We start from the raw sequence: 22519 nt of genomic DNA, 5'->3' as shown, positions 1-22519 counted from the left end.
TCATATAATGTGAACCAGAAATAAAATTGGCATAAAGATTTCTCTTAATCACCACAGCTCTAAAGGCTTTATTAAAAAGCTCAAAAGTATACCTGCATGCAGTGAATGGTTTTACCTGCGTGTTCAGCTCCCTCATTCTTGACTTCTGTGGTTTCCACAGAAGAGGTGGGTGGGCTAGCAGGAGGGCTGGAAGTAAAGCTGGTACACCCTGTAGATGTGCTGATTTCAAAGTATTCTTGGTTATGATTCATTCGCTGGAAATCCAGAGAAGACACAATAGAAGTCCGTTGTTTTGGCTAAAATAAACAAGCAGGACAAGAGTATTAATACAATCCCACTTGCCTTTAACTCTACCCCACTGTCTAAGCAAATTAAGGATGGAAAGATTAATTTCATTCACTCATCAAACAGTTTACCATCCAAAGCAGTGAGGGCAGGCACTCAATCAGGGCAGGAATGTGGAGGCAGGAGCTGATAGAGAGGGTATGGAGAGGTGCTGTGACTGGCTTGCTTATCATCATGGCTTGCTTTGTCTGCTTTCTTATAGAACCAAGAACTACCAGTCCAGCGTGGCCCCACCCACAATGGGTGTGATTGTCCCACATCAATCACCAATTGAGAAAAGGCCCGATAGGATTGCTTACAGCCCAACCTTATGGATGCATTTTTCACAGGACTCTAGTTTATGTCAAGCTGACCTAAAACTAGCAAGTATAGTACAGTACAAAGAGACACTAAGCAATCAGTTGATGATAATGAAAAGTCATCATTAAAATGTTATGGCACAGTTGATATAATACTACAGGCTATTTGGATTTCATGGAAGATCACAAATTCAAACACATAGCATTTCTCTTAATAATCAATTTTGAAAGTTGCAACTTTAAGTCACCTTTCATTCAACTAACATTTATTAAACATCTGCCATTTGCTAGACCCCGAGGATACCGAATCTAATAACAAAAGGTCCCTCCAATGTTGAAGCATAATTAAGGCAGTTCCATGTTTTGATTCTTTATATAGTCCAAGGAATTGCTGGCATTAGATATTATCCCCAAGTAACATATGTTGGAATTAAATCATGAGAATTAAGTAAAGTTATATGGAACATTGTCTAGGATCTAAGAATCTACTTGGTATTTGTAGTGAACTTTGATTTTCTTTCTTAAGGATTTTAATTAATCCCTAAATAGCAAGAAAAGTCAATTTAAACATAAAAGTTAGAATCATGGAGCTATTGAAGATATAATCTATACGCTCTGTCGGTCATGGATTACTCCCTATAGGAGTCTTCTGGTTTTTTTTTTTTTTCTAAAACAGAATTAATCATTTTCCCATTCTTCCAGCCTACTAAAGCTTAGAACATTGTACTGCAGAAAAACTTCAATCCTTTGGCCCTCAGATCTATGTACATTTTCTAAAAACCAGCCATGCTCTACTTTTTAATATTCTTATTTATATAAGTGAAATATATAGGAGAGTAAGTGTAAGTTTCATTCAATAAAGTTTATTATAATTCACTTTCTTCATAGTACAATAACTTTTGGTTTATTGGTCTTTTTATTGCTCTGCAATGTTAGGTAAAACCAATCACAAGTGACTCAATGCTCACTTCAGAGCTCATTTTCTTATAGAAAGTCCAAACTATGTCTCTTGTACATCCTTGTGTCTACTGTAATAAACAAGTATGCTTTGATGCAGAGCAGGCTGCGCCCTTCTTCATCAGACATATTCAGCTGGAGTCAAATGCTTGAGTTGCTATGGGAACTGCCTGATATCTAAAACCAAGGCTTCACCTTTTATGAAAACACTCAGGGTCCTCCAGCCAAGTATATTCTCCCTCATCACTGTGCATGAAGTAAGTGGACAGACCTCTCACTACTTGATGAGATGCAAAGCCAGACACAGCAAGGCAGAGTCTTGCTATTACGTAACCCTAACTGTCCTGGAACTCACTCTGCAGACCACGCTGGCCTCCAACTCTGATCCTAGGTGCTGGGATTATAATTCACTTTTTTTTCATAGCACAATAACCTTTGGTTTATTGGTCTTTTTATTGCTCTGAAATGTTTGGTAATATCAATCACAAGTGGCTGAATAATCACCTCAGAGGTCATTTTCTTATAGGAAACCTAACACTGTCTCTTGTAGGTCATTGTGTTTTACTTTTTAAAGTAGCTATCTAAAGATATGCAGAAGGCATGGAATGCTTTATCCTTTCATCATTTTATTTTTTAAAAAGCCCGAGAAGCACAATATTGCTATATAGGAGCATGCACATCATTTATGATGGTGACAGAATTCAGTAACGGAATTCAGATTAGTGCCCACACAAGATTCAGTTGCTTTGCAAGTATGAATGATGAGGGTTTAATGTCAGGCTTGGTTTCTCATGAAATGTCTGCCCTTGGGGCTACTGAATCTCAGTTTCACATTCAGTGTCCTTTCCACTACACGCCATGAAAGCCATTAAAGAGGCACAAGCTATTACAGGAACACTAACAGAAACAGGTCTGTCCATCAGTCAGGATTTTGTTTTGTTGCTTTGTGTAGTGTTTTGTTTCCCTTTATGCACAGGCAAGACTGCTTTCCCACTAATGTTCTTTCCCATGAGCCTTCTAAAGGTCAAGAATACTGATGCATATGATCTCCACCTAAATGTTGCTTAAGTATATGTTTCTAAACCTCAGCTGTCCACAATTTTAATTGCATTGAAACGCAAGTTGTTTTGTAATTAGGAAGACAAATTGGCTAATTTTGCTGCATTAATTCATCCTACAAATATTGCTGAGTGTACACTTAATTGCAGAGACCATGGCAAGTGCTGCAATAGCAATAAAAAAGGTGACATTATAGCTCTGCAGTGGGAGGAGAAATGCTGCATGGGGAAGAGACAGTGTAGTATATAAAGGAGATAGATGCAGGGATGGAGCACAAAAATCATGGAGACCTCTAGGGAGCCACTACCTTAGGAAGGGTACCAGAAAAGCTCTCCTGGGAGGTGACTCACCTGAGTGGAAGCAGAAGTAGCACACACACACACACACACACACTTATACACACATAGACATATACATGCAACACACATGCACATATGTATACACATATGTACACATAAAGAGAAAGAAAGATCAAAACTCTCCATGGTTTACTATGAAGTATCATGCAAAGTATGTGAAAGTTGTTTTGTGTTCAGGAAGTGAAATATTGGGAATTGCAGAAACCAATACATACAGGACTTATATTGTCACAAAAGAGATTTTGCTCATCATTCCAAATATTTTTTCACTTTTTTATTTTATAAATTAATTTAATTTTTACACTCCATATTCCATTCTCCACCCCCACCCCAATCCACCCACTGTTCCACATCCCACACCTCCTTCCCACCCACCTTGTTTACACATGGATGCCCCCAACCCCCACCCCACCTGACCTCTAAACTCCCTAGGGCCTCCAGTCTCTTGAGGGTTAGGTGCATCATCTCTGAATGAACATAGACCCGGAAGTCCTCTACTGTATGTGTGTTGGGGGGGGGGGGCTCATATCAACTGGTATATGCTGACTGTTTGGTGGTCCAGTGTTTGAGAGATCTCAGGGGTCCAAATTAATTGAGACTGCTGGTCCTCCTATAGAATCATCCTTACCCTCAGCTTCTTTCAGCCTATCCTGACAAGGACGAGTGCTTCTTACTTATGACATTATTTTAGTTAAACTTGTTTTAGGATTTAAAGAATGAATTGTTCTGAGTCAAAGCAGAGGAAGGGAAACCAGTCAGGAAGCTGTACAATTCGAACCATAACATTGAAGGGTCCTATGGGAAAAGCAGTAGTGATTGGGTTGGGAAACATGTTTTTGGAAGTCTATAATGTAGTTAACTCTTTGGGACTTGGCCTCTGATAGGCTGTGGCAGTTGATTTTGAGTAAGAAGCCTACAGTGACAGACTTTTTATTTTAGTGAATATCAACAGACAAGTAATTTTGTGGGAAACACAGAAGACAGGGTAAGAGAACCTCCAACGGAAAAAACCACTGAGCAGAGACTATCTGGCCTTGGTCTTAGCTACTTCCTCCAAATTGACTACAGATTATACAGTTAGCTGGTACACACTGAAGAGGTAGCCAGTGCCCAAAGTTCCCTAAGCCAGGAAGCTGATGGAAAAGAAGAATTTATTAGTAATGTTCTGAGACTGTGGCCAGCACACTATGAGATCATGACCTTCAGGCCAAATTGGCCTTTTTTCTTGCTTCAGAAATACCATTCAACTGTCTATTCATTTGCTCATTGTTCATGGCCGATGTTAAGTTATATTGGGAGCACTGAATAATTATATACGTAAGTAAATTAAAAGGTCACACTACTAACAATACGTAAATACTTGCTGCCTGACCCTTCAGATCAAACATTTGGCAACCCACACTCAAATAAACCAATTCAGACATGCTTTGCTTACGTGTGCAATACAACCATGGCCACATAACACCTCTTAGCCTAAGTGGTTTGAGTCTCATGGACTACAGGAGCAACTGCCCATCGGTAGGAGTGAACTTTCTGCATCCTCAGTGTCCAGACAATATATTTGTAACTTGAAAGGTCATGTACCTCACATTGGGCTTCATGAAAAGCTAAAGCAAAACCTTCCCGCTAGACTTTGGAGATCCTGAGAGATTCTGGTAGATAAGCATCCCTATCTTAATAATTACAGAATGCAATGGCCGAGAGAGAGAGAAAAAAAATGATTCACTCCAGATCATAGTATTACAGCTATGAGAATAAATGATAGACTGTAGTGATAATAAAATTGGCAACCGAGAACATTGAATAGATCTTAATATGAGTCCATTCTAATTTCTTAACGATATAAAATGGGATTCTGCTGAGCTTCGCAGTCCAAGGAGGGCTTTTTATAAAGTTCAGTGAAATTACTGATGGAACCCACCAAGTGTCCCTGCATCAACTGAGCTGTGTTCTCCATGGTACCCACTCTGTATGACATTTCTCTCTCTAGTGGTCCAGTGCTCATAGCTACTGCTTCCCAAACACCTATTTCCTTATGAAACACATGAAATTGTAGCTTAGGGGCCAAATTCATGGAGGCCACTAGGGAGCCACTACCTTAGGAAGGGTACCAGAAAAGCTCTCCTGGGAGGTGACACACCTGAGTGGAAGCAGAAGTAGCACACACACACATACACACACACACACACACATAGTGGAGCATGTGTCCTTTTTACCGGTTGGGACATCTTCTGGATATATGCCCAGGAGAGGTATTGTTGGATCCTCCGGTAGTACTATGTCTAATTTTCTGAGGAACCGCCAGACTGATTTCCAGAGTGGTTGTACAAGCTTGCAATCCCACCAACAATGGAGGAGTGTTCCTCTTTCTCCACATCCTTGCCAGCATCTACGGTCACCTGAATTTTTTATCTTAGCCATTTTGACTGGTGTGAGGTGGAATCTCAGGGTTGTTTTGATTTGCATTTCCCTGATGATTAAGGGTGTTGAACTTTTTTAGGTGCTTCTTAGCCATTCGGGATTCCTCAGTTGAGAATTCTTGGGTCAACTGGTGGTTAGCATGTAGAAGAATGAGAATTGATCCATTCTTATTTCCTTGTACAAAGCTTAAGTCTAAGTAGATCAAAGAACTCCACATAAAACCAGAGACACTGAAACTTATAGAGGAGAAAGTGGGGAAGACCCTCAAAGATATCGGCACAGGGGAAAGATTCCTGAACAGAACACTAATGGCTTATGCTGCAAGATCAAGAATCGACAAATGGGACCTCATAAAATTGTAAAGCTTCTGCAGGGCAAAGGACACTGTCAATAAGACCAAAAGGCAATCAACATATTGGGAAAAGATCTTCACCAATCCTAAATCTGATAGGAGGCTAATATCCAATATATATAAAGAGCTCAAGAAGTTGGACTCCATTCTAATGGAACATTAGAAAGTGCATGCCATTATGGCAGATATAAATGACATCGCTTATGACAGAAATGAGCAGGGATTCCTGACTAGGCAATTCAATATTTCTTTCCAAACTTTCCCTATGCTTCAAAGATCTGTTTTATCTTTCCTCTATTATTTTTCAAATTATTTAAACTAATGGGGCTGTCAAATAAGAAAAAACCCTCCTATTTAAATTTAAGTTGATTTTTAAACAATTTGAAATTGCCTAATATAATTATGAGGGGTTTAAGACACCCTCTAAACCAAAAGTCAAGCAGATCTGGGAGAGCGTGCTGGTATCAGTGCAGAGACAAAATGGCTCTAGCAAAAGTCAATTGTTACATTAAAGAAATCAGCCAGGAGGCAGCAAGGTTCAGAGTGAGTTCTCAGGAAAGACTATAGACTTGCAGAAAATTAGTTGTGACACTAGTTCTTATTTATATAAATAAGTAATTTATTAGATATTAATAGGGTACTTAATATATATTAAATAAATTAAATAGAACTACATGAAGATGACAAACTTCTAGACACCTACCTACTGGCCCAGTGTCTCAATACAACAAGGTGTTTTCATAACTTTTTTTTTTCCCCGAGACAGGGTTTCTCTGTGCAGTCCTGGCCGTCCTTGAACTCATGATGTAGACCAGACTGGCCTTGAACTCAGAAATCCACCTGCCTCTGCCTCCTGAGTGCTGGTATTAAAGGCATGTGCCACCACGCCCGGCTTTCACAAGTACTTTTTGGGAAGAGATCAGATGATAAAGAAAAAAAAAATGAACAGACAGTGTATTTTATTTTGAGGGCCTTAATCAACCTAGGGCCTTCTGAGTAAATAATACATGGTAAGATTTAGTCGCAAATATGTTCTTCAAAGGATGACAGGCTGTTGTGCCAGCATCCTGGTCTGTGCACTAATGTGAAATGTTAATTTGTCATAGAATACATTCCTGAATGTAGAGTGTGTTTATGCATTTGTTTCCTTGATGAAACATTTATTCATTCTTCTGCTAACTGGGCATTCCCCTATGGTGCCGTGGCTTTCTCTCACAAGTGGCTCTGTTGGGCCTTGCTGAGCTTTTTGGGTTTTATATCCTGGAAGCATTGGATAGCTTCATTTACTATACTTCTATCTGCTTGTTTACCAGCTGTGTGCCAAGCCCTGTTCTCAGCTCTGGAGATGAATCATAGGACCCAAAAGAAAAGAAACATTTTTTAAAGGCATTTTTAGGTACAGAATTTGTTTTGTCTTCAGTTCTAGAATGTCCCCAAAGTATTTTTGAAATGACCCATTACTACAAATACTGTCAAAGTTCTTTTTTAAAAAGGAATCCTTACACATTGTGGGAAAGTATATAGCCATCATCGAAATCAGTATGAAGGGTCCTTCTAGACACGTATTAAAACAAACAAACAAACAAAAAACTTAAGTTGCCTACCTTTGTTTCTTGAGACACAAGCAACCAACAGCCAAGTTATGGATTGAGCTCAGATGCTCATCAATAAATATACACAGGAAAAAATATAGTATGCATATATGGCGTTTTCTTCAGCCTTGAAGGAAAAAGTATGTTGTGTCCAGTAAAATGGATGACATGAAGATGACCATGTGACATGAAGATGATCATGTCAAGAGAAGAGTCTCTAACTCAGAAGAATGGAAGTCACCTACTTTCTTTCATATATAGAATCTAGATATCTGCCATTCTTGAGCAGACAATTTTGGCTCCCAGGACACGGTCCCATTTTTCCCTCTTACTCCAGTTCACACCTTAGGAGCATCACAGACTCCTGTAGCTCCCAGGCAGCCATTGTTACCTTGAAGACAAACCATAGAGCCCATTGCTCCAAATACAAGTGCTGATGTTCTTTGGGTGCCCTAAACTCTTCTCGCTGGTATTGGCAACCATGCCCTGTGGCTCAGGGTTTCCTTTCCGGGCTCTAAGAACATCAAGCTCACCACTCCAGTGATGTGTCCTCCTTCATCCCCTTCTGTTGGACTGTGGATTTCTCCCTTTGGTTTTGTCTCAATCTAACAATTTAAAATTTTTGCGAATATCCCATAGTAACATAGCCATTTTCAGTACTTCTGTAGATTTATTCTTAGTTTTGTATAATTGACCACTTTAATTCCATATAAGGAGGAAGAAAAGGAAATAACTTTGATCCATTCACCTTAGATTTCCCAGTGAACTATCTCTCTCTCTCTCTCTCTCTCTCTCTCTCTCTCTCTCTCTCTCTCTCTCTCTCTTCCTCCCCCTACCTCTCTGCCTCTGTTTCTAATAGGGATCAAACACAGGCTTCCAACATACCTAGCAAGTGCCCTACCATGAACTATGTTTCCAATCTAGTCCTGAATGTTCTGAGAACAGCAGAAAAAAGGGATTGGAAGAAGTCCAACAATGTTTGTGTTAAAGATGCATGAAAATTAAAAACATTATCTATGTTCGTTCTTTTTAATAAAATAAAAAGATTCCCATAAGAGTTAGTGTCGGCATGCATGTGTGCATGTGTGTGTTATATTAATAGGATTAAAACTCATTCTAATGATGCAGACTTCTTAACCTCAGGTAGGCAAAATTCCATGCTTCCCCTCTACTGATTTTACATATATATATATATATATATATATATATATATATATATATATAAACATACATATATATATATATAAACATACATACACACACACATATTCCACACAGGGGTTGAAGTAAATGTAAGTAAAAGTCACATATTTAAGAGAAGATGTTGTTAGCAGAAGCAGGTGTATCTCTGTAAGTTTCAAGATACCAGAGCTACATAGTGAGTCATAAGATATGTGTAAAACAGAAAGATAAAAAGAGAAAATGGGGAGGGGGCACATAGCTCTTATTGTTCCCCTTTTGTGGACTTCAGATGCAGTTATGGTCTGAGTCAGTAAGTGGATGTGCCAAACTTAAAAAAGGGGTATAGAATTAAAATAGAGTAATCCTCCTATCCTGACTCCAGGTCATAATTAATATATAGATAAGATAAAAAGAAGTAAATATAAAATTACAACTATAGCTAGAAGCTTAATATCTCCCAAGTTTCACCTCAGCATCAATGGGAAATTTTCCTCTTCCATCTATGGAGAACATTGGCTAAAAACATTGACATTGCTTTAAAGAGTGTAGAAAGACAATACAAGCGGGTAGAAAAAGGAGAGTCCTACTAGTATAAACTTTATTCCTTTTAGAACTTAAGTTAATGAGTTCATACTGATATATATATATATATACATATATATATATATATATTCTCTAAAGGAATAGAACTGATATAATGAAAAATGTTTTTGTTGTGGGGTATTAAAAGGGGAATTTATTGGTGGCTTACAGGGCTATGGACTGGTAGTCCAACAATGGAGTCTCCTGATGGAAAATTCAAGCATCCAGTAGTTGCTCAGCAGAGAGGCTAGAGTCTCCGTAGGATGAGCCCTGGACTGCTGCTGATTTTCAGACTATGTTGGAATCTCGTCACAGCAACACTATAATTGAACTTGCCAACAAGAGGGGGGACAAGCAGGCAGAAGCCGAAGCTTCCTTTTTCCACGTCCTTGGGGTGGTGCCACTAGAAAGTGTGGTCAAGATTTAGGCTGTGTCTACTTACATCAAATAATCCAATTAGGAAAATCCCTCATTCCCCACCACCCCTTGCAACCTGCAGTAAGCAAAAGAGCTGGCCCTGGGGTCATGAGAGCCCTGCCTGCCCCAGCTGCTGCACTTGGGAGAGCAAGGCTCTATATCTTGCCTGGGCAACGCAGAGCTGACCCTGGTGGCAGGGGTACAGGTGAGCTTGTCCCAAGGCAATGAGTGTGGGAGAGCTGGCCCCACAGCTTGTCTATTAAGTGGTGGCATGAGCAAGGGAAAGATGCTCCCCCCTACCTCCAGCTAGTCTCAGGAACATGAGAGTAGGGGAGCTGTCCCTGCCCCTCACCTGTTGCACCCCTTAGAGCAGGCCCTGTACCTTGCCTGGGCAGCACAATATAGCTAGCCCTGCTGGTGTGGACACAAGTGACCTAACCCCTAGGGCATGAGAGTGAGAGAGCCAGCTAGCTCTGCCCCTTGTCGTTCGATGAATTGGGTGAGCAAGCCTGAGCATTTCTGAAGAGCTCATTCTGACAGTGTGAGTGCAGGAGAGCTGGTGGGCTGACCAGCCCAGCTGCCACTCAGCCCCAGACTCAGGACCCCAACATCTACCCCATCTGTGAACCATTGGAGCACGTGAAGGGATTGGTCTTATAGATCCAACGCTGCAGAATCTCCATGACACAGGCCAACAACTGAGAGGAGACCCAGTATTGATAGTGTAGCAGAAGCCAGAAGCCTTGAATCAGACCAATGAGTCATTAGAATGAATATTTATAAGCAAAGAAGTATGCACGAAGGGGTATGCTGTGGGACACACTGTGACAAACTACAGATTCTACAGTGAGGTTGGTTTTTTTTTTTCTTTTTTATCATTTTTTCGGGGGAACGATTGTAAGGGTGGAGAGCAGGTACAAAAGGACAGGGAGATGAGTGGGATTGGGGTGTGTGATATGAAATTCACAAAAAGTCAATAAAAAGTTTTAAAAAAGATGTTCATAGCAGCCTTATTTATAATAGCCAGAAGCTGGAAAGAACCCAGATGCCCCTCAACAGAGGAATGGATACAGAAAATGTGGTACATTTACACAATGGAGTACTACTCAGCTATTAAAAACAATGAATTTATGAAATTCCTAGGCAAATGGATGGACCTGGAGGGCATCATCCTGAGTGAGGTAACCCAATCACAAAGGAACTCACACAATATGTACTCACTGATAAGTGGATATTAGCCCAAAACTTAGGACACCCAAGATATATAATACAATCTGCTAAGCACATGAAACTCAAGAAGAATGAAGACCAAAGTGGGGTCACTGTACCCCTTCTTAGAATTGGGAACAAAACATCCATGGAAGGAGGTACAGAAACAAAGATTGGAGCTGTGACGAAAGGATGGACCATCTAGAGACTGCCATACCCAGGGATCCATCCCATAATCAGCTTCCAAANGCTGACACCATTGCATACACTAGCAAGATTTTGCTGAAAGGACCCTGATATAGCTGTCTCTTGTGAGACTATGCCGGGGCCTAGCAAACACATAAGTGGATGCTCACAGTCAGCTAGTGGATGGATCACAGGGCTCCCAATGGAGGAGCTGGAGAAAGTACCCAAGGAGCTAAAGGGACCTGCAACCCTATAGGTGGTACAACATTATGAACTAACCAGTACCCAGGAGCTCTTGACTCTAGCTGCATATGTATCAAAAGATGGCCTAGTCGGCCATCACTGCAAAGAGAGGCCCATTGGACACACAAACTTTATATGCCCCAGTACAGGGGAACGCCAGGGCCAAAAAAAAAAAAAAAAGGGAATGGGTGGGTAGGGAAATGGGGGAGAGGGGGGAGGGTATGGGAGACTTTTGGGATAGCATTGGAAATGTAATTGAGGAAAATACGTAATAAAATATATTTTTAAAAAAAAGAGAGATAAGAGTCTTCACAGGAGTCCCGAGCAGCTGGGGTTTTAGATGATACCAGAGAGAGTCAAGATGATAACTAAGATGAACCACCACAGTGTGTGTGTGTGTGTGTGTGTGTGTGTGTGTGTGTGTGTGTGTGTGTGTGTTGAATTTCTGTAATCACTAGATATATTATTAAGAACAAGGCAGAAAAAATTTAAGAATCTTATTTCTAACTTTTATATTTTATAGAGATACTAGGCTATGGATTAACATACATTCTCATCTTTTATTAAAAGAGGCAGATTGTACAACTACCAGCATATTCCTGTATATTTAACATCTATGAGCATGAATATAAAGTTTTCAGAGCAAAGATATGTGATATGTTTCTTTTTATGAAGTTGTATTGCAATAATTTTATATATATGAAAGATAGAGTTTTAGACTTGAGCCTCAGTCAGTAAAAAATGTTAGGTAGCTCTAGATTCAATGTGGATATTGAGGAACAAGAAAGCACTTTGTATAGTTTACTTCATAAACAAAGCTCTGCTCACATGAAAACAGTCGCAGCTATCTTACAAACATTTTAATTAAGTATTTTAAATATTAACACATTGATATTTCAGAGATATTCATGTCAAATTCAATGTCATAAACTGAATATATGTATGACCAGTTTTATTTCCCAGTTTGTTTTAAAAAATAGAATTTTTAAATGATTTGGTTCATTTTAAGAACAGCAGGAAGGTAATTATGCAACTGATTATAGAAGATATGTTCTGAGCAACTGAAATAGGAAGTATGTATCACTGTGTGGGAGAAAAGAACTTTTACACATAAATGTGCACAGTGCTTTATAAAAAATAACAGCTTAAGGTTTAAATTAAGATATATATATTTGAAGAACTATAAATTCCAATGTAATTCTAATAAGTAATTAGAATTATCATGTATCATGTGACCCTTTCCTTACATCCCCAGTGGTAGCATCTCACTAAACTATCCTACATTACAACTGGGATCAAGTAACAACAGACTTCTGTCTTCACCAGGATTCCTGGTGCTGTTTATAGCCACACTCATTTCCCCCCTGCCTCACCTCCTCCTTAGCTCCAGGAAACACAAATCTCTTCTATATTCTTTAGATTCATCATGTCAAGAATGTTATATAAATAGTCCCATCCAGTACATGGCCAGTGGGAATAGGCCCTTCTCAGTTGAGCCTGGTCCAAGCTCTTGTGCAGTTCCATAGCCTGCGCCTTTATTGGCTGGGTAACATCAGGGCTATAAACGATTAATTCTTCACAACTGTGTGGTGACTGGGTTGTTCCAGGTCAAGCTCTTAGTAATGATACCAGTATACATTTTATTTACAAGTTTTGGTGTAAGAGTGTTTTCATTTAGATGACATAAATTTCCAAGGGTACATATTCTGGGTTCTAGGGTAGTTTCATGATTTAAGAAATGTCAAACCTTTTTTTGAGAATGATGTTGCTATGTTACCGTTCTAACAGCAACATGGGTATTTTCCCGCGGTGGTCTTGCAAACATCTTACTTGCTGTGGTGGTGTCTCAACAAAGCCTTAGTTTGCGTTGGCCTAATGAATAAACAATTCTGGATCTTATGTGATTCTCATTTGTATATTCACAGCAGTGAGGGGTCCCTTAATTTGGGGGGTGCATATTATAGTATTTGCTTTATACTGAAGAGTCTATATATTCTAGACATTAATTCTTAGTCAGGTAGGTAGAGTGCCTTTTAGTCTTCATAACAGCATTTCCCCAGGCCAAGAGCTTTTCATTTTGATGAGGCATACAGGTCAGTATTTCTATGAGCCATGTCTTCAGTGTCAACTATATCTCTTTGCTAGGTTTAGATCTTAAAGCATTAGATAGTCCATACTTTCAAAAAAAAATAGAGTTTTAGATAACACATGTACTAGCTCCTTCATCAACTTGGGTCACTTTCATGTAAGTTGGGAGACTTTAGTCAAGCTCTACTATGATGATGATGATGATGGTGGTGGTGGTGGATGATGCTTTTGTCTGTCCAGTTAGTCCGACTCTGGACACTTTCCCTGTGCTGCATTTGAACCTTTGGCATTGAATCTATTAAGAGTGGCTATTGGAGTTATTCTGTTGTTATTCCACTGACTGACACATATCTCCTCTCACTAACGAGCATTACCATCTTAACTAATGTATTTATGAACCAATTCTAACACTGGCTCCTCTGTTCTTATGTTTTATAAATGTCTTAGCTTTCCTAGTTCCTTTATATTTCTATACAAGTGATGATTTGTCCCTATTAAAACAACCAAGGTGAAAATTATCTATAAAAAGTATTATCTGGCTTTTGATAAGAATTGCAGTAAAATTGAGAATTGGTTTTAATCTTTACTACATTGAGTTTTCTAGACCATAAGCAGAGATATCTCTGTACTTCAGAATTTAAATTTCTCAAATCAAGACTTTATAATATTTTTCAACTATAATCTCTGTACATATTAAAGGCATATTCATAAGGGCCCACTTAATCATATATTCACTAAAATCAAAGACATAAATAATGGAAATCAAGAAAAGACAGAAATAGATTCTACTAGAAAGTCCTAGTATAACATTCAGATTTCTCAGCCCTTATCCTCCAGGCCAGGAAGGAGTAGAATTGACTCCTACAGAGCTGAAGGTAAAGTATGATTGTCAACCAAAGATGGTTTCTCTGTCTAAACCATCCTTCAGAAATGAGATGGAAATAATAAAAAGTCTCCAGACGGGGGCTGGTGAGATGGCTCAGTGGGTAAGAGCACCCGACTGCTCTTCCGAAGGTCCAGAGTTCAGATCCCAGCAACCACATGGTGGCTCACAACCATCCGTAACAAGATCTGGCGCCCTCTTCTGGAGTGTCTGAAGACAGCTACAGTGTACTTACGTATAATAATAAATAAATAAATCTTTAAAAAAAAAAAAAAAAGTCTCCAGACAAACAAAAGTTAAAATTACTAATAGGAATTCGTTTTGCTGCATCAAAAGCTTCTGATTAAAGACACAAAACACATGAAAGTGAAATTTTAAATTGTATAAGGGATTACATTGAAAATAATGCAGACTACATTTGTAGCAGATGTACATCTTGGTCTTCTTGTGGGTCCCCTAACAATTGGAGTGGGGCTGTCACTGACTGTTGCCTGCCTTTGAATCCCCTTCTCCTGACTGGACTATCTGGCTGGGCCTCAGTGGGAGAGGATGCACTTCGTCCTGCTGCAACTTGATGTTCTACGGAGGAGTGGTACCCAAGAGGGCTTCCTCTTTTCCCAGGTTAAGGGGAAAGGATAAGGGGAGGGATTTGTAAGGATGGGACTGGGAGGAGAGGGGCTGCATTTGGAATGTAAAGCAAATAAATAAGTAAATTAAGGGGAAAAGACAAAATACTGTAGACTATAAGAGGCATATTTAATGGAATTTTATCTATAGTATGATGGTTTCTATCTTAAAACAACTGTGGCTAAAAGTAATTGTTAAAGGTAAATATTATAAAATTGTACTAATTTTGATACCAGAACCACAGAATGTAAAAGTATTACATTTATAGTACAATGTTAGATTTGTGTCTAATACTTCATTTAAATTTATTTCTAATATTTTTATTCATTATTGTGATTATAAATATTATACTTTTAGAACTTCTAGATCCACTCACTACTACTACATACAAATATCATTTCTTTAAAATTTTTATTTGTTTGTTTATCCTTGGACAACTTACCAGTGGCCATAGCACTGAAGAAGATAACTACGCTTCCTTCACAGCCACCATTAGCTTCCATTGGTTCCCTAGGGAGAGATGTGCCTCATAAGACCCTCCTCTATTTATGATGGAAGGTTGACATGCCAAATCCTGTGCAGATCTTGTGCAGGTAATCACAGACTTTTATAAAGTTCTTAGAATTTTCTAAAAAGGTAATTCATGTACAAATAGCAATAGCTTTATTACTTTTCTTTAAAAATACAATATTTTTTCTTCTATCAGATTCAGTGTATCTGGTTTTATATTGAGGCCCTTGATCCACTTGGACTTGAGCTTTGTACAAGGTAACAAATATGGATCTGTTTTCATTCATCTAAATACAGACAGCCATAGACCAGCACCATTTATTGAAGATGCTTTCTTTTTTTCCATTGTATATTTTTGGCGTCTTTGTGAACTCATTGGCACAGGGTGAAAGTTCCTAAACAGAACTCCAATGGCTCATGCTCTAAGATCCACAATTGATAAATGGGATCTCATGAAACTGGAAAGCTTCTTGAAGGCAAAGGGCATAGTCTATAAGATAAATCAGCAACCTACAGATTGGGGGGAAAAAAACTTCACTAACCCCACATTCAATAGAGGGATAATATCCAAAATATATAAAGAACTCAAGAAGTTAATCACCAAAAAAGCAAACAGCCCAAACAAAAGATGGGGTATAGAACTAAACCAGGAATTCACAACTGAGGAATCTCGAATGGCTGAGAAGCACCTAAAGAAATGTTCAAAGTCCTTAGTGATCAGAGAAATGCAAAACTATTCCATCTTACACCAATCAGAATGGCCAAGATCAAAACCTCAGGTGAAAAACATGTGTTGGAGAGGATGTGGAGAAAGAGGAACACTCCTCCATTGCTGGTGAGATTGCAAACTGGTACACCCACTCTGGAATTAATCTGGAGGTTCCTCAGAAAACTGAAAATAGATCTACCTGAAGACCCAGCTATATCACTCTTGGGGATATACCCAAAAGATGCCCTACCATGCCACAAGGGCACCGTTCCACTATGTTCATAGTGGTCTTATTTGTGATAGTCAGAAGCTGGAAACAATCCAGATGCACCACGACAGAAGGATGGATACAGAAAATGTGGTTCATTTACACTATAAAATACTACTCAGCTATTAAGAACAAAGACATCCTGACTTTTGCAGGCAAATGGATGGAACTATAAAATATCATCCTGAGTGAGGCAACTCAGACCCAAAAGGACATGCATGGTATGTGCTTACTAATAAGTGGATATTAGACAAAAAACAGAAACAAAAAAACAGAAACAAAAAACAAAACACAAAACAAACAAACAAACAAACAAACAAACAGTACAGAACACCCAAGATATGGTCCACAGAATTCAAAAAGCTCAACAAGCTGAAGAGCCCAAGTGAGGACGCCTCAGTCTCACTTGGGAGAGAGAAGAAAGCAATCACAAGTGGGGGTCAGGGGAGGGACCTGGAAGGAAAAGTGTATGAGGTGGGGAGGGTAACCTAATCTGATTAGGTGAGGGAAATGGACTGAAGCCCTTAGGGCCAGCAGAAAGAATGGAAACAGGCAACTTCAGGAAATAGGAGGTTAGGGGACCCCCCCCCCAGAATGCACCTGAGACCTGGGAGATGAGAGACTCCCAGGATTCAAAGGGTGGGACCTTAGATGAAACAGTAGGGAGATGGACCTAATAGAGACCACCTCCAGCAGGAAGACAGGACATCAAGTGAGGGATGGGGTTGCCATACCACAGTCACATCTCTGACCCATACCTTGTTCCTGTCTGAAAGAATTACAGGGATGGAGATGGAGAGGAGCCTGAGGGAGACTGTCCAGTGACAGGCCCAGTCGGGGATCCAGCTCAAGGGGAGGTCCCAAGGCCTGACACTATTACTCAAGTAAAGAGATTTATCATGACTGTCCTCCAAAAGACCCAACAAGCAGCTGAAAGAGTCAGATGCAGATATTTACACCCAGCCAATGGACAGAAGCAGCTGACCCCTGTGGTTGAATTAGGGAAGGCTGAAAGAAGCTGAGGAGAAGGGTGATCTTGCAGGAGGACCAGCAGTCTCAATTAATCTGGACCCCAAGCTCTCTCAAACACTGAACCACCAAACAGACAGCATACACCAGCTGATATGAGGACCCCAACACACATACAATAGAGGACTTCTGGGTCTGTGTTCATTCAGAGATGATGAACCTAACCCTCAAGAGACTTGAGCCCCCAGGGAGTTTCGAGGTTAGGTGGCCTGGGGGTGGGAGCATCCATGTGCAGACAGGGTGGGGTGGGGAGAAGTTGTGGGTTATGGAGCAGTCGGAGGATGGATGGGATGGCAAGGAATGGAATATGGAGTGTAAGCATAAATAAAATAAATTAAAAAGTACAATATTTTATTAACTCTCTTGAGAATGTCATGCTCTTACTCATTTTAAATCTTTATGCATTTATTTCCAATTTTGCATTTATTGCACAGTTAGATCTTCCAGCACTCTGCTTCATAACAGTAGCGAGGAAAGAAGACATGCTTGCCTTATTCCTAATCATGGAAGAAATAGACTCAGATCGTCACTCAGAACAATTCTGACAAAGCATTGCTATAAAATGTGTACTCTTAGTCACTCTGAGAAAGTTCAACCACATCCTCTCCTTTAGAGAGTATTAGAAACATGAATGGATATTGAATTTTGACTGTTTTACAACTAATAATATGATTTTCTTCACTATTAATTTTCAGTATTAAACAAATGTAGTTATGGATTAAATTTTACTTGATACACTCATGTAAGTTTTATATATGGGTGCTTTGATGAATTCTGTTCTCTAATACTTTGCTAATGGTTTTTACCCCCGTAATCATGAGGGCTACTGCTCTCCTTGCACCAGTGTAGTGTATGAATATGTACATGTGTGAATATGCACGCACACACACACACACACAAACACACACACACACCATTTTGGAAGAGAAAAGGGGGATTGCTAACTTCCTAAATTCTATTAGTAAACTTTCTTCCATTTCTAAGAAAAGATTGCTTAGAACTGTTAATTCTTATTTGCCATAATTCCATGGTTAAACTAGGGGGTTGGATATGACTTTTTAGAAAAGATGATGAATTACTAATTAAACTCACATCACCCAAATCATATTGCGTGAACTGTGACAGCTTGATTTGAAAAAAATTTAGTCCACTTGAATTGAGTTGTCAAACTAATATGTCTACTTTAATAATGATGGATTAATAATATGTCTATTTTAATAATGTCTATTATATAATAATGGAATTTCATATTCCTTCATTATCCCTTTGATGTTTCAGAGGCCATCATGAAGTCCTCTGCTAAATTCCGATGGTGATCATTCCTGTCAGATCTTCAGTTTCCGTTTAAAAGTGGCATAAACTGATAATTTGATGATTTACAAATGACATTTTTTCTGAAGGCCAGAGAGGTGACAACACTGTGTAAAGAGAATGTTTGCAAGTGTGCACTGCTTTATCATCTCCCAGAAGTCTACCTGCTCTTTCTAAGTCTTAAGAAATCTCTCTGATGACAACAGAGTGTGTTGAATACATTCTGTGTCATTTGTGCTATATGTCTTCTCTCATAGAAAACCGCAATTCTGAAAGTAAGTTATATGCAGGTGTGGGGGTGGGGGAGTGAAGCTTCTTAAATATACCAAAGAGCTGTCAGATAGTCCCAGCTCCCTCAACCGTTTAAAGCCATCAGTATAGGAGCCATTGTACCATGTTTGCTATAATTATTTAAAATGTACAAATAGCCAGACTTTCTAATGAATAAGGAAATGATAGTTTAAAAGAATCTAACTGCCATGGTATTTATAAAAGCCATTGCCAGGAAAGCTATCATTAAGGAATACTATGTTAGAAAAAAGTAAAAGCGTAAGCCAGAAACACAAGTGACAATATTAGCACTTCTATGGGTCATCAAGATGACATGAAGTTTAGAATAAATACATGTAACATTCATTGAAGTAAATTGTAGTTGTAGTCAGTGCCATAGCAGTTGTTGACATTAGATGATAGATATTATTAAATAAAGATGATATTAAAATTAATTCTAGTTAATGGTTTCTAATTTTTCTGCTAAGTTATTTTCAAAAACACTTAGCAAAATACCTACTTAAAAGTTTTTGTTTTCTCTCTGAACCATGCCTCCTGAAAAATGTTCAAAATGAACTGTCATAAAGATATAAAGCAAATGCATAGAGAAGATAACTCAGAAAGTAACCAATTTCTAAGTAATCAAAAATTTGCCAGAATAGCATATAGTTTTGTGTGAATTTCTCTTAAGGAAAAAGTGCTGTTAAGTTTTAATGTCCCCTGTAACTCTAAAGTCTGTTTCTTCACCTTTGTATCAGTGAACAAATAGAACAAATATTCAATTCATTTGTATATTACATTTAAATGACATAATTTTTCTGTAAATTAATCATATTAATCAAATCAGATGTGGAGCAAAGTAAAATTAGGTTGAAATCTTAACAACAATATTTATAGTTGAGTATCTATATAGCTGAAATGGAAGTAATACATAGTTTTTCCCCAAGAAATCACTGTTTGGTTTAACTGGGATAATTCATAGATTATTACATTGATAATACATTAATTATATTAGGATAATGTCTAATTTAAGATAAAGATGTGGTTATTTTCTTTGTTGTAAGATCTTTGATGGGTAGAAAGTAACTGAAAGATCTGCATGTTAAAATAATAGAAAATAAAATAATAAAAATAATAATAGCAGAATGTCAGCTTCCATATAAATGGGTAGAACCTCACAGATGCATTGTGTTCTACAGCGGAAAGGGATGGAACAAAGGGAGAACCACTCGGTTTAGGAGGAAATGAAAATAAAATCATTTTATCAAAGTTTGGTAATTGCAGCAACCACTTTAAGTAGAAACTTTCAGGGAGAATTCGTCTGCAAATATGAGTCAAGAGCCCTGAAGAATGCCAAAGAGCTCTGTCTGTCATCTGGAGAAGGGCGTGGGGAGGAGAAGGGCATGGGGAGGGCTTCTGGTATCAGACACCAGACACTAGGGAGAAAGGAAAGTTTAATTTGTTAGCTGCTGTTGCATGAGGAAATTAATTTTTAATAATTGCTTATATTTTAATTCCATCTTGCATTTAAATGCAAGAGGAGAGGAGAGGAGAGGAGAGGAGAGGAGAGGAGAGGAGAGGAGAGGAGAGGGAGAAAATATTGCCACAATGAAAATATTTTAAAGATTGCTTTCCTAGTTTGGGTGAGCATTTCATTGGTGCAGAGGAAGAATTAATTATTAGACTTAAATTCGTGTAAATCTCTGCTAACTTTAGTGCATGCCTTCTTTACTCTGCCTTTACTAAGCACAGGGCATATCTTCATTTTAAAAGCTTTAAACACTTTGTAACATAAAAGTTATAATTTCAGGTTATATTTTTTGATATTTTGTATCAGTAAGCATTTCTCCATTTGCACATTGGATATTTATCTTTTTATTTCTTGAGATCTCTATTCTGATCTTAGCTTGGTTTCTTCCAGTGTTGTGGTTGTATTTTCTGTGCTCTTAGGAAGGACTGTTATATAGTAAGTATTGATCATTTAATAGCTCAATTATTATAAATATCTTTACCCCATCTCCACTTTATTTTTATTTTAATTAGTATTTTTTGATGCTTTAATAACATTTACTTTTTTGTAGTCATGGCTATTTCTTTTCTTCCTTTGTGGTTCACAGTTGTTATGTTGGGTAAATATCTACACCCCATTTTCACCTTTATCTCTACTTTAATTGGTATCTTCTGATGCTTTATAACATTTACTGACAGCCCGAAGCACGACGATCTTTTATACTTCTCGTTAGTTCGTAGAGAAGCTAATCATTTGCAGCTGTTGTGACAGGAGAAGGGGGGAAGCACAGGGATAAGAAGACAGGAGAATACCTTTCAGGGCCGTTATTAATCACTGACAGTATTTTGTAATAGCACACTCTCTAATATCTGTTTTCATAATTTGACTTATTTTAGATAGTCCTTTCCTCACATATTTTTACTAAATTATCATAATACTTTACTTCATGTATAACTACAGTTATGTAGATTTACACATGTTGATACTGGGCTACATTTTAGTGAAATGCAACAGAAAATATAAGAGATTTGGAATTTTTCATATTTAATAAATATATGAAAGAATAACCTTATGATAATAATAACATGGTTTAGAACTAAACCCAATTTGATTTAGTACTTATGGATGGCTCTCATATGACTTATTCTCTCTCCCTCTTCTCTCTCCCTCTCTCTCTCTCTCTCTCTCTCTGTATACATATATATGTGTAACACTTGTGTGAATGTGTGTGTGTGTGTATTATGTGTGTATATGTATGTGTTATGTGTATGTGTGTGAATGTGTGTATGTTTGTATACATGTATATATGTGTATGTATGTGTATATTATGTGTATGTGAGTATATATGTTTGTATGTGTGTGTATTGTATATTTTTGTGTGTATGTGCATATGTGTATATGTGTGTATTGTGTGTGTATATTGTGTATGTGTGTATGTGTATATGTGTGTATGTGTGTATATGTATGTGTACATGTGTGCATGTACATGTATATTATATGTATGTGAGTGTATATGTGTATGTATGTATTGTGTGTGCATATTATGTGTGTATGTCTTTATGTATGAACATGTGTATTGTGTGTGTGTGTGTGTGTGTGTGTGTGTGTGTGTGTGTGCATACGCACACACTCATGCATGGAGGTCAAAGGCTAACACTCAATGTCTTTCTCAATTGTTCTCCACGTTATTTTCCGCACAGCTTCTCACTGAGCCTGAATTTTTTGGTTTGACAGGCTGGCTATCCATCTCTAGGGATCATCCTCTATCCATCTCTTCAGCACTGTGACTGCAGATACACACAGCTACCCCAGGCTTCTATACATGGTGACGGTGGAGATCCAAGGTCAGGGGTCATGCTTACCAACACACACTTTACTACAGAGCCATCCCCAGCCTCATAGAACTCACTAAATTAAGAACTCATACCAAATTTTGTCTTATGGCCACTAGGTAAATATTTAAGTTCTTTGCTGAATGTCAAGAATCAAAGACAAGAAATTTCACAAATTTCTAGTAGGGTGTCACTTGTAGTTTTTGCTTTTATGAAGAAAGAAATTAAAGAAGATCTCAGAAGATGGAAAGATCTCCCATGCTCAAGGATTGGCAGGAT

At 38.3% G+C, this 22519-nt stretch overlaps 1 protein-coding gene across 1 annotated transcript in view; it reads right to left on the bottom strand.

Annotated features, from left to right (window-relative positions):
• Anks1b (ankyrin repeat and sterile alpha motif domain containing 1B) overlaps positions 1-22519 on the bottom strand; it is a 1052697-nt gene that overhangs the window by 618643 nt on the left and 411535 nt on the right. Inside the window, exon 13 of the mRNA XM_029482977.1 lies at positions 116-296. Within this exon, the coding sequence (XP_029338837.1) occupies positions 116-296 (181 nt within the window). The remainder of the gene's footprint in view (positions 1-115; positions 297-22519) is intronic.

The sequence above is a fragment of the Mus caroli genome, chromosome 10 (genome assembly GCF_900094665.2).
Source record: "Mus caroli chromosome 10, CAROLI_EIJ_v1.1, whole genome shotgun sequence".
Lineage (NCBI taxonomy): Eukaryota > Metazoa > Chordata > Mammalia > Rodentia > Muridae > Mus > Mus caroli.
Note: the sequence above shows the minus strand (reverse complement) of the source record. Positions and strands in the feature narration are given on the sequence as shown.